This window comes from Mauremys mutica, chromosome 1 (genome assembly GCF_020497125.1).
Source record: "Mauremys mutica isolate MM-2020 ecotype Southern chromosome 1, ASM2049712v1, whole genome shotgun sequence".
NCBI classification, from domain to species: Eukaryota; Metazoa; Chordata; order Testudines; family Geoemydidae; genus Mauremys; species Mauremys mutica.
Genome location: NC_059072.1, coordinates 129888548 through 129906818, shown reverse-complemented (window position 1 = coordinate 129906818; position 18271 = coordinate 129888548). Strand labels below are relative to the sequence as shown.

At 42.5% G+C, this 18271-nt stretch overlaps 1 protein-coding gene across 5 annotated transcripts in view; it reads left to right on the top strand.

Annotated features, from left to right (window-relative positions):
• The window catches only part of LRP6 (LDL receptor related protein 6), a 202933-nt gene that overhangs the window by 163095 nt on the left and 21567 nt on the right, over nucleotides 1–18271 (top strand). For all 5 annotated transcript variants that reach the window (XM_045000135.1, XM_045000134.1, XM_045000132.1 and 2 more), the window contains 6 exons: nucleotides 1233–1435; nucleotides 3584–3795; nucleotides 5245–5435; nucleotides 13060–13269; nucleotides 14909–15034; nucleotides 17126–17362. In XM_045000135.1, the coding sequence (XP_044856070.1) occupies nucleotides 1233–1435; nucleotides 3584–3795; nucleotides 5245–5435; nucleotides 13060–13269; nucleotides 14909–15034; nucleotides 17126–17362 (1179 nt within the window). The remainder of the gene's footprint in view (nucleotides 1–1232; nucleotides 1436–3583; nucleotides 3796–5244; nucleotides 5436–13059; nucleotides 13270–14908; nucleotides 15035–17125; nucleotides 17363–18271) is intronic.

The following is an 18271-nucleotide window of genomic DNA, read 5'->3' as shown; positions in this document are numbered from 1 at the left end:
CAGCTGGGATGCTGCTGTGTTTCACCCACAGTTCCTTCCAGAAATATAGTTAAAATATATGACTGTTGGGAGAAATTACGTTGGAGAATGGAAAATACTTTCCAAAACCCAAACTGAGTTCCAGAGAATGGGGGGACTTAAAATGGGAAATTTGCCCTACCACGACATACAATGAGCCATCTATTTGGATAATACTAATGCTAGAGAAGTCGGAGTTTACAGATATCAAGAAGACAATTATTTGGTAACTTTCCTTTTGAAGTTCTTATTGAGTGAATCTATGAGAATGACAGAGGGTCTCTGGAAGGGAGGAGCAGAGGGATTTGACTGTTTGTAACTGAAAGCATGCAAGCCTCCTTTCACAACTTCCTTTGTTTTAGTCTAAACCGTCCTCTTTTTTGCACGTCCCTTAACATGCGGGTTTATCTAATGAATAAGGGATTTGACTTTTCCAAATGTGGTGTTTTGCTGTTTGTACTACATGCGTACAACAAACTGTCTGTGTGTGTCTGGTTTGCTTTTGTCTTATCTTCTATTAATTTGTGATTAAATATAGAAAAAAGTAACTGGTGAAATGCTTGGGGTTTTTCAAAAAGCAAAAATAACTTGCACCTAGGTCAGAATTTTGAACAGTGTGAAAAGTATATTTTTATACCAATGAAACTTTTTTCTTAGCAGCAGCCAGAAAAAACTACTCAAAGTACATGCCTAAAATAATAAAGATAGAGGATGTTCTCTGGAACCTCACTCCGCCAGGTGTTACCTCGCGTGTTTTATAGGTTGGAATGGGTGAAATGTCCCCCTGCTGATCTTTCCAGGCATGAGCTCTACTTTACTGAAGCTGCTGGGACTTGGGCTACAGTGCACTATAACTTTATTGCAGGCAGACCACTGAGCTAAAAGGATGCTGTGAAGAGACTTGGGGAAAGTGTTTTAAATTGATAACCTGGATTTTGTGATAATTTCAACAAATGTGTCCATATTCATTCTTCTCTTTGAGGTTGAAATTATCCTTGCTTTTTACATCCCCACACATAAGAATTTATTTTAAAAGATAGGTGCCTTTAAAACCCTTCCAAAAAGGGTGCAGATGCATGTATGTGTGGGGAGGAGGAAAGGGGTAGTTTCTGGGGGAATGTAGGATATTGATAGCTTTTGTGTAGTAATGCTAGTACTGGGTATACAGATAACCACTGTTTCTGCTCTGTATGTGTCCCCCTTTTTTTTTAAAGCTCCTACGACTTTCCTGTTGTTCAGTCAGAAGAACGCAATTAATCGCATGGTGATAGATGAGCAACAGAGTCCAGACATCATACTCCCTATCCACAGTCTCAGGAACGTCCGGGCCATCGATTATGACCCCCTAGATAAGCAGCTTTATTGGATTGACTCTCGGCAGAACATTATCCGGAAGGCACAAGAAGATGGCAGCCAGGTATCCAGTGAGAGGAATTGCACAGAGATGAGGCACTGTTTATATGAAGCAGTGATTACATTTGAAATAATATAAATAGATAGACCTCCTGCTAGCTCCAGGTTCGCTGTAGCTGGTCTGAGCTGGTGGTGATGAGAACCTCAATAAAAAAGGGTAGTAGGGTTCATGTAGGAAATACAGAGGGGGGAATAGTCTGTGCAGGGGAATAGAGATGGGGAAGGTACACTGACTTGAGAGTAAGAGACTTGTGGTATGCAGCTCCTGTCTAGGAGTTCTGGTGTAGGCATGAGGAGAGGCAAACGGAGTGGGGTAGTAGACCAATGGGACTCTGGATGAGAGGCATGAAACAGAGTTGCAAGAGTCCCAGCAGCATGGAAAGGGAGCACATGACTGGGGAGCAGAGAGGAGGCATGGATGGGGCCAGAAACAAAGGGTGGTGCAGGATGGGTGAGGTAACAGTAATTGATTAAGGCTTATACACGTGTTCATTCTCAGACTTTTATAATCTTTTATTTATTTTTGGTGGCAGCGGATTTTAGACGTAAATGTTTTTTGTTAAAAGAAAGTGCAGTTTCTTAAGGAGGGTGTGGGAAGTGTGAGTTGGATTCCATTGAAATGCTCGATCATCATTCACTCCTGTGTTTTTTGTGAACTTCTAAATAATTTAACATCCAAAACTAGTCAAAAGTACCAGATCTCTCCAGGACCAGCAGAGCAAAACAAGTGTGCAGTTTCTAGGCCAAGTGCTTTAGAAGATGTGACAAGCCAAAAAAAAGTTAGGCAAATTTTCCAAAAGTGCAAGACAAACTACTTTACAAAGCACCTCTATTCCCAGAATGTCACGTTGAATTTACTCCAGACTTTCTAGAGTGACTGTCAGAGGCTTAGATGTGGTACATGGAACTTCAGTTGGATGGACATGTCTCTACTAAAGTTGCCTGGGTGGGGTAGATCGGGTTTGTCACAGAGAAGACTACTTCAATCTTATCTGTGGAGAGATTTTAATTTCTCCGTAATTTTCTATACACTGAAGAGGGCTAGAAAAGGGGATTACATGTAGTTGAAACACTTGAGTAGGTGGAACCAGGAAAACTCAAAAGGGAGTAAAATGGAAATATTCCAAATTGCTAAATTTCATACCTAGACCAAGGACTACTGCTAGCAGATGTTCCCTCTACCAATTAGCAGGGTTCCCTAATGTGATTTTCCTTCTCACATATGTGAGGAAAATGATGTAGGAGGATTGATGCAAGAGCTGTTGTCCAGGCCATCTGCTGGCCGCCTGAACGTTTCTTTTCCTGCTCATCTATCCTATAGACTGCTCGGGTTTAGGGATTATTGGTGACATGGACTTTCTGTTGTAGAGAGCTGCGTGTTCTGTATTCACATTAGTCTATGTACTGAGGAACAGGACTGTCTGAGTTTGGTTTATTAAGAAAAAGAGAATGAGGAGAGTGCCTTTCCCAGTGGAAACCTTGACTTCAGTGATCTAGCTGTCGTCTTTCTTAGAGTGGTTGGGATTTAACCAACATAATAGGTAATAAGGTAATAATTGGAGATATACCAATCTCCTAGAACTGGAAGGGACCTTGAAAGGTCATCGAGTCCAGCCCCCTGCCTTCACTAGCAGGACCAATTTTTGCCCCAGATCCCTAAGTGGCCTCCTCAAGGATTGAACTCACAACCCTGGGTTTAGCAGGCCAATGCTCAAACCACTGAGCTATCCCTCTGTTTTGGATGGTGAATATGAGAGAAATTTTCAGCAGACAAGAATTGTCCTTTAAGGCATAGTACAGCCAGTTGTACAGCGTCCACAGCCTCTCAAAACTCTTGGCACTGGTGAGTGTCAGTGCCACTCCCCCATCCACCTTTGCCCAACAACATCATCAGTTCTTCTGAGCTGCAACCAAATGGTATGATTTCCATCCCCCTAAATCTGCCAGGGTAAGTGTTTTGTGTCCACTGCTCACTCTGCTGTTGCTCACCAAAGGACCGAGAGAGAGAGAAACAACTGAACATGTGTTCCCTGGTTTAGGATTATATTTTGGAGGCTTCCTTCTAACTTTGAACAATTTCACATACAGCAGATATAGCAAATACAATTCTAGGTGACAACCTGAATGTAATATCCTTCTGGTGATTTCCCAGAGCCTTACGGTGGTGACGAGTCCGGTTCCCAATCAGAACCTGGACATGCAGCCCTATGATCTGAGCATTGATATCTACAGCCGCTACATCTACTGGACTTGTGAAGCCACTAATGTGATTAATGTGACACGCTTGGATGGGAGACCAATAGGCGTGGTGCTAAAAGGAGAAGATGACAGGCCCCGGGCCATTGTGGTGAACCCAGAGAAAGGGTATGTAATTGTAATGTGGAATAGTAGGGAAAATCCAGCCCACAGATCCTATTAATAAATCTTCTAGCTGCTGGCTACCCTTCTTCAAAATAAAGGTATCTTTGGAACTCTTGTATTGATGCTAAAGGTTGAGACTTCTGTAATTCTTAGCGTACAATACTGGCCCATTGAAGTCAATGGGAATTCTTCCGCTGACTGGTGAAGGTTAGCAGGGTTCAATTATGGCCCTCCTGAGGCTGAGCCTTGTTGGGGAGGAAGGGAGGTTCCCTTAGAGGGTGGTAGTGTTGTGTTATAGAAGGGGAGAAGCCCAATACAGAGCAGGTGCAGCGGGGGGCTCAGAGGGCTCACCCTCCCCCCTCCTCCACCCCACTTGGCCCTGGACTGGAGCTAGAAATTTAGCACTGCCACCCCTCTGTCATGAGGGAGAGGCAGCCAGGCCAAATTTGAGTGACACTGCGACCCCATGCACCAGGTCACAACACCACAAACTCAAACTTGGCTCAGCTGCCCCATAGATTTGAGGGGTGTTGCGACTCCATGTTTCTCCTCCACCCCACCTTTACAGTGCTTTGGGCACTCATGGGCACCGAGCACCCCAACCTCTGGGAAGAAGTGGAGCAGGCAGCACCCCTAGTCCCCAGGAACAGGGGAGGATTAGATCCAAGCTCTTGGGGCTTCCCAGGAAACCCCGAGATGCAGAAGGAGGATGGGGGCGTGGAGCTCCCAAAACCACCTGGCTCCTGGTGAGGATGATGCTTTTCAGCCTGACGGCCTCTCTGGATGAGAGCTCAGGGCTGGGTGTAAGGGAGGGAGACCATGGGGATGGGTGCAGTGGGGAAAGCTCAGAGCTGAGTGTGGGGAAGCTGGAGGGGGAGTATGTGTGGAGCTGGGTTCAGGACTGGGTATCGGGGAGCAGCAGGGGGAGTGTGTGGGGCTGGGTGCAGGGAGCTCTGGGCCCCAGCCATAGGAGAATTCTGGTTACGTCCCTGCCCTCTTCACACACACTCTCTCTCTCTCTCACACTCACACGCATCCTGGTGAAATTCAGGGCAAGAGACATGGCCCCATCCTGCCTAGAAACACCTCCTGTACAGATGGTCAGTTCCACAGGCAGTGCTAGCTGGCCGCCTCCCTTGCACTCCCGAGCACTGAGAGATAGAGCAAGCCTGTTTCCTGCATGTGTACTAGGCCCAGGTAGCCTGTTTCCCCTTCCTCCTGCCCCTGCAGAGCACCTGCAAAGGGGAAGGGACAGTTTAGCCCGACATTGAAAATGTTTGTTTTTCCCCAAATCAGTCATTGTCTTAAATAGGTGCCTTCCTTCCTCCCTCTCCCCCCCCCCACAGTAGTGAGGAGGGATGTTTGTCTCTCTGAGACATTGTTAGAGGAAAAAAGTTAATAAAAACCTGCATAATTTACAAATCTGTTTGACTTTAACTATTCCTGTTACAGGTACATGTATTTCACTAATCTGCAAGAAAGGTCACCCAAAATCGAGAGGGCAGCACTGGATGGAACTGAACGGGAGATTCTCTTTTTCAGTGGCTTGAGTAAACCTATAGCCCTGGCCCTTGACAGCCAGCTGAGCAAGTTATTCTGGGCTGATTCAGAGCTCCGGAGAATTGAGAGCAGTGACCTTTCAGGTAAAATAGAACTTGCGTTTAAGAGATTCATTTGCACTATTAGTTGCTCAATGTTAGTGCTGTTCACTTCAGTTTCTAGCTTCAAAACCTTGCTTAGCGTCTCCCTCAAAGCCAGTTCACAAATAATTACTGCTATTTTTCACGAACATCACTTTTTTTTGGGAGTACTAGTATCTGTCAAGCAAATCAGGAAGTGCCCAGTTGATGAAAAATCTGTGATATAGTGTTAAGTCAGCATGCACTGGCCACTTCTGTGCCTATGGCAATATAAACTATGTAATACACCACTACCTCGATATAATGCCACCCGATATAACACAAATTTTGATATAACGCGGTAAAGCAGTGTTCTGGGCGGGGTGAGGCTGCGCGCTCCAGTGGATCAAAGCAAGTTCAATATAACACGGTTTCACCTATAACGCGGTAAGATTTTTTGGCTCCCAAGGACAGCGTTATATCGAGGTAGAGGTGTGCCTAAAATATCTGTCCTTGTACTTCAGATGCATGTCCGTTCCCACATCTGCATGCATATATGAGAGTAAGAGTAGAGATTGGTGATGGAATATAAATGAATTTGGTAGTAAAATATTGCATTGATACATGCTCATTAATGATATAATAATGCTTTAGAATTCTGTAGTGCATTCCATCCAACGACACCAATTTGCTTTCAGTTTTCTATTTAAGTTTCATAACATGTCTGTATAATAGGACAAGTGGTATTATTTCAGTTTTACAGATGATTGGGTCTGAGGGCATGGCTACACTTGCAGATGTAGAGTGCTGTGAGTTAAATCAGCCCTTGGAGAGTGCAGTAGGGAAAGCGCTGCAGTGTGCACACTGTCAGATTCAAGCGCACTGGCATGGCCACATTAGCAGCTCTTGCAATGCCACAGAGAGCAGTGCATTGTGGTAGCTATCCCAGCATGCACGTGGCTGCAATGGGGAGGGGATGGAGTGTGACAGGGAGTGTGTTGTGTGTATGTAGGGGGGAGAGAGTGGGTGTTTGGGGGGCTGAGAGCATGTCAGCATGCTGTCTTGTAAGTTCAGACAGCAGCAGACCCCCCCTACCTCCTCTCTCACGCTCACAGCAAGCAGCATTCCACACTAATTGTTGCTTTGTCCCAGAGCAGATAAGCTTGCCAGCTGTCAGAAACAGAGTTTTGAAAGGGCATATCCGCATTCCTGCAGCCAATTCCAAAACAATGACAAGAGTGGCCACTTGACTTAAGGGGATTATGGGACGTTTCTGGAGGCCAATCAGAGCACAGTAATGCAACACCTCAGTCACACTGACACTGGGGCGTTTCAGCCGAGGCACAGCAAGCTTTATGCTTCTCGTGAAGGTAGAGTACCAGGAGCGCTCCAGCTTCAGAGTCCAGTATCAGAGGAGTAGCCGTGTTAGTCTGGATCTGTAAAAGCAGCAAAGAATCCTGTGGCACCTTATAGACTAACAGACGTTTTGCAGCATGAGCTTTCGTGGGTGAATACCCACTTCTTCGGATGCAAGACTTGCATCCGAAGAAGTGGGTATTCACCCACGAAAGCTCATGCTGCAAAACGTCTGTTAGTCTATAAGGTGCCACAGGATTCTTTACTTCAGAGTCCAGGCGCTCTAAGTGCCTTGCCAGTGTGGATGGGTTGTGAGTTAGGACGCCTGGGGCTGCTTTAATGCGCTCTAACTCACAAGTGTAGCCATGCCCTGCGACACTGCAAGTGTAAGCAATTTGCCCAGTGACATACAGTAAGTTAATGGAAGATCAGGAACTCTGACTCTTAATCAGGTGTTATAACCAGTAGACCACACTTAATGCATTAAAACATTGAAATTTTGGTATGATGTATCCTTGGATGACCTTGACCACCACAGATCCAGCATCTGCATGATTTAACTGACATCTGAAACTTACTCATTCCTTGTTTCTTCTTTTGCATCTGTTATGTCAATTTTTAGAACACCAAAGTCAAAGGCTGGTGTTAATTATAAACCCACTCTCTTGTTTTTAAATTATCTTACTTTAAAAAAAAAAAGCAGCTGTCAGATTTTATGTATTGTTTATTAAAACCTCGCCATTCTTTCCATAAGCATGGAGACATTTTTTTCCATTACACTCATCTTTAGACATTTGCACTGCAAGATAAGTTACAGCAATTATCAGTGTAAATCCTAACTGCTGAGACAGATTGCTAGTTAAAGAATGCTGATTAATAGGCTTTTTTTTTTTTTTAAACTGAGAGCATAATTTTTCTGCATGTGTCTTAAAAACTCTCTTGCTTCCTGGGTCTGCAGATGCTGCTACTCTTACAAAGAGAGACAGCATGCTTCATATGCGAAAGGATAGGAGAGAGGACAATGCTCCCAACAGATACCTGGGGCCCAGTTATGTTTTCCTAATACTAGAAATCCCATTGAAGTCAGTTGCACTTCTCACATGAGTGAAGGCTCGTCTACACAGGAAAATGGACTGGAATAGCTCATCATGTGGACACTAATTTGGAATAAAAGGTCAATATATTTCAGAATAATTAGTTTATTTTGGACACACGCTAATTATTCTGGAATACATTTACTTTTATTCTGGAATTGTTCCCACACAGGCAGCTAGTCTGGAACGGCTATTCCAGTCAGTTTCCCCCTGTGTAGAAGGGAAATAATGGCAGGAGAAAAGCCCTGTTAGTCATGTTTCATTCTTGAGCAAACATGGATTTCTAAACCTTTAGGATCTTTCTTTGACATTCCTGGTGGGACTAGTGGATGCTTTGTGAACTTTGTGGTCACCACTTTAGGGTTTCTTGTTTATATGAAGGATAAATATCACGGTCTTGGTTTAGTCACAAATAGTAAATTAAACTCGGTCATAAATATGGGTGAAAAACTCAGGTATTTTAAGAGACTGAGATTTTTAAACTAAAAGTTTTTGCAATATGTTGAGAAATGTCTCATAGATTCCTCTACTTCCTCACTGGATCATAAAAGAACTCTGTCCAAAAAAGTGAAACATTGATTTTTGTAAAGGTCGACTTCAACAGTCACACTTCCCTTTCTCAAGTCCTCTTTCTGCGAATCTCCACCCCCTTGCCCCTTCTTGGCATCTCACAGCTAGTGTTCCCGCAACAAATGACTTATAGATTTTAAGGCCAGAAGGGACCATTATGGCCATCTTGCATTACACATGCCATAGAACCTCACCTAGTAATTCCTGCATCAAGCTGGATATGTCCCTCTACATAATCCATCAACATCTTTCCTAGGGCCAAATTCATTACTGGTGTCGCTCCAGATCATGGAGTGAAAGTGCTGTCTGTAGTTTAAAGCCATGGGGGGGGGGGATTCCTAGGTGCTGTGTCGGAGCGAAGTCTACACTACAGGCACTGTACAGTATAGCTATGGCACCATAGCTATGCCAGCATAACCCCACAGTATGAACATATACTACAGCGAAAGATAGGGGGGTTTCTGTTGCTGTAGGAATTCCTACTCCCTGAGCAACGGTAGCTAGGTTGATGGAAGCGTTCTTCCATTGACCTACCTGTGTCTGTGTTGGGGGTTAAGGGTCAGCATAGTTGCTGTGTTGGGGGTTAAGGGTCATGGATGTGGATTTTTCACACCACTGTGGGCTGTAGGAAAGTCACTCTCTAGGTTTTAAGTGTAGACCAGGCAAAATCTAGCAGCTAATCAGTGAGACACACCAGGCAAGCTACTTAACCTATCTGTGTCTCACTTTCTCCATCTTAAAATGGAGATGATAATTAGTTTAACTTATTGTAAAGCACTGTGAGAGCATCTAATGAAGGGCTATAAAAATGCAAAACAGTTATTTATATTAATAAACATAGACTGAAGGATAGAAAAATGATTGAGATTATGAAATAATAAAACATTCAGGCATTATAATAACGAATAGATAACTTTTTGATCCCAAAAGCAAATCTTGATAACTCATTCCTTGAAAAAAAAAATGTTAGCCTTTTATATGTGGTGGGTCACTGTCCTAGTGCCTTTTTTTTTTTAAATGTCAGTTTCTTTTCTTGGAAAGCATAGTGTAGTTGAATATGTTCACAAGCTATTGCCTGCTGTAGTGGTGGTGTTTTGGTTTTTTTAAAGTTTCAGATAGAAATGACCTGAAAACCCCAGAAGGTTTGGCAGTGTTTGGATTTGGATCCAAGCATTCCAGCTGTGGGTTCTCTATACTTTTAGTTCTTGTGATGAGTGTGTGTAAGTAAAAATAAACATGAATGCAGGGCATAATAAATTCATTGAATCTGTTTACAGGTCACCGAATTCACAGTGTAATTGTGTAGTGTAATCTAAGTGTTCAGCGGTGGTGGTGGGGGTTAAATATCAGTTTCTAGCCCAAGAGTTGTGAAGAAAATAAATGTAAAAAGTCAATGTAAAGTGGTGCAAAGTAAGTTTGCAGGTCGTCTTCAACAAGTATGAGACAAGTCTGAACTGTGCTCCCTTTCATCTGAACGGGATTTTAACTCTGAAATCTAACAATGACCATTTAAAAGTCAGTGCTGTTAAATAATTAAGTGCCTATCACTGTAGATTAAACATTCAGCTAATATGCTGCTTCTGGTCGCTGCCGAGGGTTGCTGATATACACAACTGAGAGGGAGTCTTCACTGGGAAAAAAGGTATATTCCTAACTCAAATTAACTAACACAAAATAAAAACCTAGTGAAGGCAAGGCAGTTTATAGTTTTCAAACGAGTTTTCAGATTGAGTTAAAGACTATGGGGGGGTTGAGGTTTTACGTTTTCCTACTAACCAGTGTGAAAACTACAAAGTGCCTTGTCTTTACTAGGATTTTACATCATATTAGTGAACTCAAATCAACAACACCCCTTTTTTCCCTGATGAAGACAAATCCGAAGAGTTCAAGCCCATGCACAAAACTTAAAATTGCTGTTGATCCACAAGGGATAGGGGGAAAAAAAGTACTTCCCCTCCTCTTTGCCAAAAGTCTTAATCACCTCATGAGAGCCAAAACCCTAAACTGCCTTATAGCAGAACCACTTGGTAATAACGACCATAATGTAATTAAATTTAACATCCTTGTGGGAGAGAAAACACCAAAGAAGCCCACCACAGTAGCATTTAACTTCACAAAGGGGAACTACATAAAAATGAGGATGCTAGTTAAATGGAAATTTAAAAGGTATAGTCACAAAATGAAATGCTTGCAAGCTGCATGGAAACTTTTTAAAAACACCATAATAGACTCAAATTAAATTAAACATATTTTAAAATTTAAAAACATAGTAAGCAATTCAAAAATGTTTTACCATGGCTAAACAACAAAGTAAAAGTAGTGGTTAGAGGCAAAAATGCATCCTTTAAAATTGCAAGTTAAATCCTACTGAGGAAAATAGAAATGAGCATAAATTCCGGCAAGGCAAATATAAAAATATAATTAGGCAGGTCAAAAAAGAATTTGAAGACCATCTACCCAAAGACTCAAAAAGTAGCAGCAAAAAAATGTTAAGTACATCAGATGCAGGCAGCCTGCCAAACAATCAGTGGGGCCACTGGACAATTGAGGTGCGTAAGGGGTACTCCAGGAAAATACACCATTACGGAAAAGCTAATTGAATTCTTTCACATCCTCTGCCTTGAAGACTGATGCAGGGAGATTCCCACACCTGAGCCATTCTTATTAGAGGACAAATCTGAGGAACTGTCCCAGATTAAAATGTCAGTAGAGGAGGTTTTGGAACAAATTGATAAATTTAACAGTAATAATTCACCAGGACCAGATGGCATTCACCCAAGAGTTCTGAAGGGACTCAGATATGAAATTGCAGAACTACTAACTCTGGTGTGCAACTTATCATTTAAATCAGCTTCTGTACCAGATAACTGGCAGATAGCTAATGTGACACCAGATTTAAAATAAGGCTCCAGAGGTGATCCTGGCAATTACATGCCAGTAAGCCTAACTTCAGTACCAGGTAAATTGGTTGAAACTATAATAAAAAAACAGAATTATTAGACACTTAAATGAACACGATTTGTTGGGGGAAGAGTCAAGATGGCTTTTGTAAAGGGAAATCATGCCTCACCAATCTATTAGAATTCTTTGAGGGAGTCAAAAAATAAGGGCGATCCAGTGGATATGGTGTATCAGCATTTGACAAGATCCTTCACCAAAGTCTTAAGCAACCTAAGCAGTCATAGGATAAGGGGGAAGGTCCTCTCCTGGATCAGTAACTGGTTAAAAGACAGGAAACAAAGGGTAGGAATAAATTATCAGTTTTCAGAATGGAGAGAGGTAAATAGTAGTGTCCCGTGGGAATCTGTACTGGAACCAGTGCTGTTCAACATATTCATAAAGGGTCTGGAAAAATGAGTAAACAGGTGGCAAAATTAGCAGATAATACAAAATTACTGAAGATAGTTAAATCCAAAGCAGATTGCGAAGACTTACAAAGAGATCTCACAAAACTTGGTCACTGGGCAGCAAAATGGCAGATGAAGTTTAGTGTTGATAAGTGCTAAGAAATGCGCATTGGAAAACCTAATCTCAACGGTGATGGGGTCTAAATTAGCTGTTACCACTCAAGAAAGAGATCTTGGAGTCCTTGTGGATAGTTCTCTGAAAACATCCATTTAATGTGCAGCAGCAGTCAAAAAAGCTAACAGAACGTTAGGAACCATTAGGAAAGAGAGAGAGATAATAAGACAGAAAATATCATATTGCCTCTCTATAAATCCATGGTACGGTCACATTTTGAATACTGTGTGCAGTTCTGGTCACCCCATTTCAAAAAATTATATATTAGAATTGGAAAAGATACACAGAAGAGCCTAGAGATGCCGGGGCTCAGCCCAGGCAAGCCCTGGTACAAAGTAAGCATGGAATGCAATCTACCTGTGGAACTCATTGCCAGGGGATGTTATGAAGGCCAAAACTATAATGGGCTTAAAAAAAAATTATATACGTTAACGGGGACAGATCCATCAATGGCTATTAGCTAAGATGATAAGGGATGCGATCCCATGCTCCGAGTGTCCCTAGCCTCTGATTGCCAGAAGCTGGGAGTAGACGATGGGATGGATCCCTCAGTGATGGCCGGTTCTGTTCATTCCCTCTGAAGCAGCTGGCATTGTCAGAAAACAAGATACTGGGCTAGATTAACTATTGTTCTGGCCCCGTTTGGCCATTCTTATGCCTTATACCCACTTTTTCTCTACCCTTCCAGCAGTTGGAACATCTAACTACTTCTAGAATGCAGTTATACCTCATCAGTACAGTACAATTTGCAGTACAAAATGAAAAAGCTGAATCAGTGTAAAGCTGAATTTAATATCAAAATAACACATGTGGTACTATGGTCACTATACTACTTGCTATAATATAAAATTAAAAAGCACCTTCCATTTTTCTGGATTACCCTGAAGCTACCTTAGAGCTTTCACTCCCTGCACAGGTGTGCTGTGTATATTGGGTATCTGGCTGCAGAATTTAAATCCAGACAGCTACTGAGGACATTGGAGGGAGGGAGGGAGAGTGTGTGTGTGTGAGAGAGAGAGAAATACACATTTATATCTATGTAAAATATGTTTTATGATGATATCTTGGTCTCTTCCAATTGTTAAACCACAACCTCCTTTCCAAAGGGGCGAATCGAATAGTTTTAGAAGACTCCAATATCTTGCAACCCGTTGGGCTGACAGTATTTGAAAACTGGCTGTACTGGATTGACAAGCAACAGCAAATGATTGAAAAAATTGACATGACTGGTCGAGAAAGACGTACAAAAGTCCAGGCTCGTATTGCACAGCTCAGCGACATACATGCAGTTAAAGAACTAAACATCCAGGAATACAGTAAGTACCATCCCCATTACCAAGAAACAATAGGGAGGGTGGGGTTAGGGGTGGGAAGTGGCACAACAGAGGATTATTAATTGGCATAGGGAGACATTTCTTCCTATGTCACTGATTTAAATCCACCCCAGATCAGTAGTGGCCAAAAGGCTGACAAGGGGCCTGTGTGGAGTTTTCTCAGTACAACTTCTAGTGGACAGGAGGCCATCACAAAAACCACTATCGTGGTTTGTCACTCAAGGTGTGTCTACACTGGAGCTGGAAGGTGTGGTTCCCAGCTTGAGGAGACGTGCACTTTAGCTCCGATTGAGCTGGCACACTAAAGAGAAGGGAAGCCATGGTGGTGTGAGCAGCTGGAGGGGCTAGTTGCCCTGAGTTATGATCCTGTCCAAGAGCCTCGGTACATACTTGGGGCGGCTAGTCCCTCCCACTGCTTGCACTACTGCAAGTGCGCTTTGATTTTTAGCACGCTAGCTTGATCAGAAGGAAATAGTGCAGGTCTCCGGGAGCTAGAAATTATACCTTCCAGCTCCAGTGTAGACATATCTTAATGGGCAACCTTATAGGTAGTCCTAGGACAGACACCAAGGATTGAATGGATATAGAGACTAAAATACCATCTTGGTCCTGGAGGAGGTTCCTTTGGATCAGGGCTGTGGCTCATTGATGGGGTGGAGTAGTGAAGCTTAGCTTGCCACATGCTTTGTCTGTTTAGAGGACTTCAGCCCCTTTCACCAGGAGTAAATATACTCAAATAGTTTTCAAACATTTTTTTTCAAGGGCACAAACTTTTCCTAACTTGAAATGAATTAGGGGTTGGCTGGGGATGGGTGCAGCCAAGTGGAGCCACAGCCAACATAGAGGAAGCAATCACGTTAACATAAGTATGATGTGTGCTTTGAACTGGAGAATTTTTTTAGGAAACTGTCTGGGGATATTAATTAAAGCAGACGACTACTAGCTTTGTTTGCCATTAATCACAGTAAATCTGTCAAGAATTTCAGGAAGAAACAGGGCATCCTTATTAAACATTAAAATGAAAAGACATATTTATCTAGAGCATATTCATTTGAGTTTTGGAGGCAGTGCAAATACTTCAGACTTTGTAAATCAGAAAAGTTTGCTTTTTTTTAATGGCTTAGAGAGAGAGAATGCAGTATTAAATTCTAGGTACCTTTGTTGTATTCCTCCAGAACTAATTCCATCTTTCCCAAGAAACAAACCTTTAGGTTTTGTTTACTGTTTTTAAAAGGTTGCACATGTGATTTTTTTTTATATAATGCTTCAGATCACGAATAATTATAGATGCCTGTGAAGGAAAAAAGATACACTCTGGAGCTGCTTGTCCAGAAGGTTTTCCATTTGGGAAGGGAGAAAGGGAGGCAGGCCATTCTCATAATGAGCTCCATGCTGGTGAACCTCCTGTGTCCATGCAGAGCCCCACCGAAGCAAGTGGGGTTCTGCAGAAGTGCACAGGATTTACCCCAGCTGAGCTCATTATGGGATCAGGGCCTGAGCAAGTAAATCTGGATTATTTTTTCCTCAAGCTTTACCAGTTAATTTCTTCTCTCTAAATAATCTAAACCAGACATGTGGGTTTGGGGTTATATTGCATAAAGATCTTGTTTATAAATTTCAGGACAGCATCCTTGTTCTCAAGATAATGGCGGGTGTTCACACATTTGTATTGTGAAGGGTGACGGTACAACCAGGTGTTCTTGTCCAGTGCACCTTGTTCTGCTTCAGGATGAATTATCCTGTGGAGGTAAGTCCTTCCAGTTGTCTGCATTTCCTTAGTTGAACCCCTAACATGTGGTAGGATGGCCTTCATGTTAGCCACATGCTTCAATCTGGGAGCAGTTCTGGAGGGGGAAAAGCCAGTGCCATGAGAGGACAAACTTTTCTGCTTAAGATGTCTTGAACAATGCTTTTCCACACCGAGTATCTGGATACCATTTTGGTCTCTTCATATAGCTCCACACTGAACCTGTCCAAGTGAGTATTGTTAATTAAACTCTGAGGTGAGAAGGCTTTTCAATATACTGATTTCCATTTGCCCTTAGTAACTAAAAGGACACTGAGTTATTTCAGGTTATTTTTATTCAATGGTCTGTAATACCATCTGAGAAAGCTGAGAGGTTCCCCCCTCCTTGCCTTTGTTGGTGTGACATTTTCTATTTGATGCACAGGTGGCTTTGAAAACAGCTGAAATTAATGGAGCTGGTTTTGTTTACCCAACACAATGTTCTCTACTACTTTAAAGCACACCACAACGCGTTTGTGTGGCTTCCCCAGGACCACCAATGCTAAACACATAGCTCTTGGTGAGAGGTATTTTTAAGTTAGCTGCTGCTAAAGAGCCAGCAGAGGGAGCACAGAGCACTGTTTTTGTGAACCTTGCCTAAGTGGCTTGTAAAAAATGAAAAAATCGTGTTGGTTACAGTAAGACTCCAAAAGTCCTGATAAACATTTGATAGAAAATACTGTTGGAACTACCTCAGGCAGGTTCAATTTAGGGGCTCATAATTCTGCAATAAGTATACGTAGTAAGTACAAATGAGTTTTTCAGTCTACTCCTTGGCACCACCCCAAGGTAGGTAATTAGCAACAGAGGCCAAGGACTGACTGACCCATGGGGACCCAAGGGAACTGGAACTTCTCTTGCCTTTGTTGTACCTGGTCTGTGGCTAAACAGAGGACTTCAGTCTCTAGGGTGTTGATTTGTCAACTTCTTGCCTCTTCTAAATTCACACACACACAGATTGAAAGCAAGAGGCAGAGGATCAACAGTTCTTTCACTGAATTTTTAAAATAGCAAATTGCTTCCCCAAATGGTTGTAGATTTTTTCTGATTCTGGGATCTTCTGCTTTGTGTACCATCTATCCTTCCTTCTTCCTCTTCATTTCCGTCTTCAGAATCATCCCATGCACACCACTCCAAACTGCAGCTGCGGGGGAGTCATTATAGAGCAATGCAAGATGCTGCCTCTCTGGTCAGGCCCTGCTGGCTCAAGGAGGGAGAGGAGAGCTCAGGAGCTTCATTCTCTTTCTGTTGACATTTTGAGTGGATTTGTTGCGCAATTCTGTAGCCAGCAAGGCGACATGTGGTCACACAGTGGAAAAAGAACTAACATAATCCAGATATTTTCTGAGTGCAAACGTAATGTTAGGCCAAAAAAGGGCCTCTTAGTTTAAAAAAAAAAATGCACGCTTACTACATAAGATTAACAGTTACTGTAGTAAATGTTAAATAACTGCTAACAGCTGTGTGGAGGTAGCAGGAGTTGACTTGATGGAGCAATTTTTTTGTCTTTTTAAAACAAGTTTGACTGAACACAGTTATAGAGGGCACATAACTAGACATTGAGTCACAGCACATCCATCTGCAGCACATTATATCCTTTTAATGTTTTCTATACAATTATTGAACATTAAAAAGAAAGCGAGCCATTTTTTGTGTACACAGTGGGATTGCGGGATAGGGGGAAAGAGGAAGAGAAACACTCTTCGTGTGTTGACTTCAAGTGAAAACCTTTGAAGACTTAATGAAGTACAAGGGAAGGGTATACTGTGCTGTTGGAAAGGGTGGAGAGGGTGGAGTATTGTCCTTTGAATTTTGCATGCATGTGTTTGTTCATCCTCTCTTCGTTCCAGATTCTACTCCAGTTACATGAGCCTGCACTCTGATATATGACGCTCAGAGCTGTTCAAATCACTGAGGGGGGTGGGAAATACCTTGCATGGGGTATGTTTGTCAAATAGAGAGGTAGGAGAACCCAACTCCTTTAAGATGTGCTGCTTGTAGGCATGGATTATTGACGTGTTCCTTTGGGTTTGTTTTTTTTTTAATTTAAAGAACCCCCAACATGCTCCCCTCAGCAGTTCACCTGTTTCACGGGGGAGATTGACTGCATCCCAGTGGCCTGGCGCTGTGATGGATTCACTGAATGCGAAGACCATAGTGATGAAAAGAACTGCCCTGTCTGTTCAGACTCCCAGTTCCAGTGTGAAAGCGGACAGTGCATAGACAGCACCCTCCGGTGCAATGGAGAGGCAAATTGCCAGGACAACTCAGATGAGAAGAACTGTGAAGGTATAGTGGATGCTTGGGAGTTAGGCACCTAAATACCTGGCCTCTGGTTGATAGAGCACTAGATTAGGAGCCAGAGGATCTTGATGTGATTCCCAGCTCTGCCACTTGTTTGCTGTGTGAGCGTGGGCAAGTCATTTCACCTCTGTCTCAGTTTCTCCAGCTGTAAAATGGGGATAATGAAACTGACCTCCTTTGTAAAGCACTTTTGAGATCTACTGATGCTATTTAAGAATGAGATATTGTTTTATTTCAAGCTCTAAAAATCTCAAAGCATTGGTCTTAGTTTTGTGTTTAATTGTATGTTGAGATAGCTGTTCAAATACCTCTTACTGATTAATGGAAACTGTGGGAAAATTAGATTTGTATTCATTTATGATATAATATCTGACTACAGTGGAATTTAAAGTGGGTGTGGATGGGTTAGAATGCAGACGGATGAGTGTGTTTTGGAGATGTCCTTCACCTGCGAACTCCAACAAAAGGCAGCATGCAGAGCTGGTTATGGGGAGAAGTGATACTACCGTGCCAAATGTGAACAGCCTCCAATTTTTGTGGTCTTAGAGGTTTTCTCTCTAAATTAAATGAATTTTCATGTTGGTTGAAAGTTGCTTGGAGTCTGAAGTCCTATGTCAGTAAAACAAGTGCAACATAGGCAAGCTGTCCTCCTCCATCTGACTGCCCTGCCAGTATGTCTCAGCCTTGGCCTGGAGGGGCTACTTCTGAGCATGAGGGGATAGCCATTTTTCCACATCCATTCAATCATTTTCCTCTTCTGAGGCCTTAAAAACTTCTGAATCTAAAGGGACTGCTTTTAAAGTCAGTTGCTATGACGAGGGCTAAGAATACAGGTCCCAAGCCAGCCTTCAGTTGGGAATGATTTAGGAAACTAATGACCTAGGCCAGATTTCA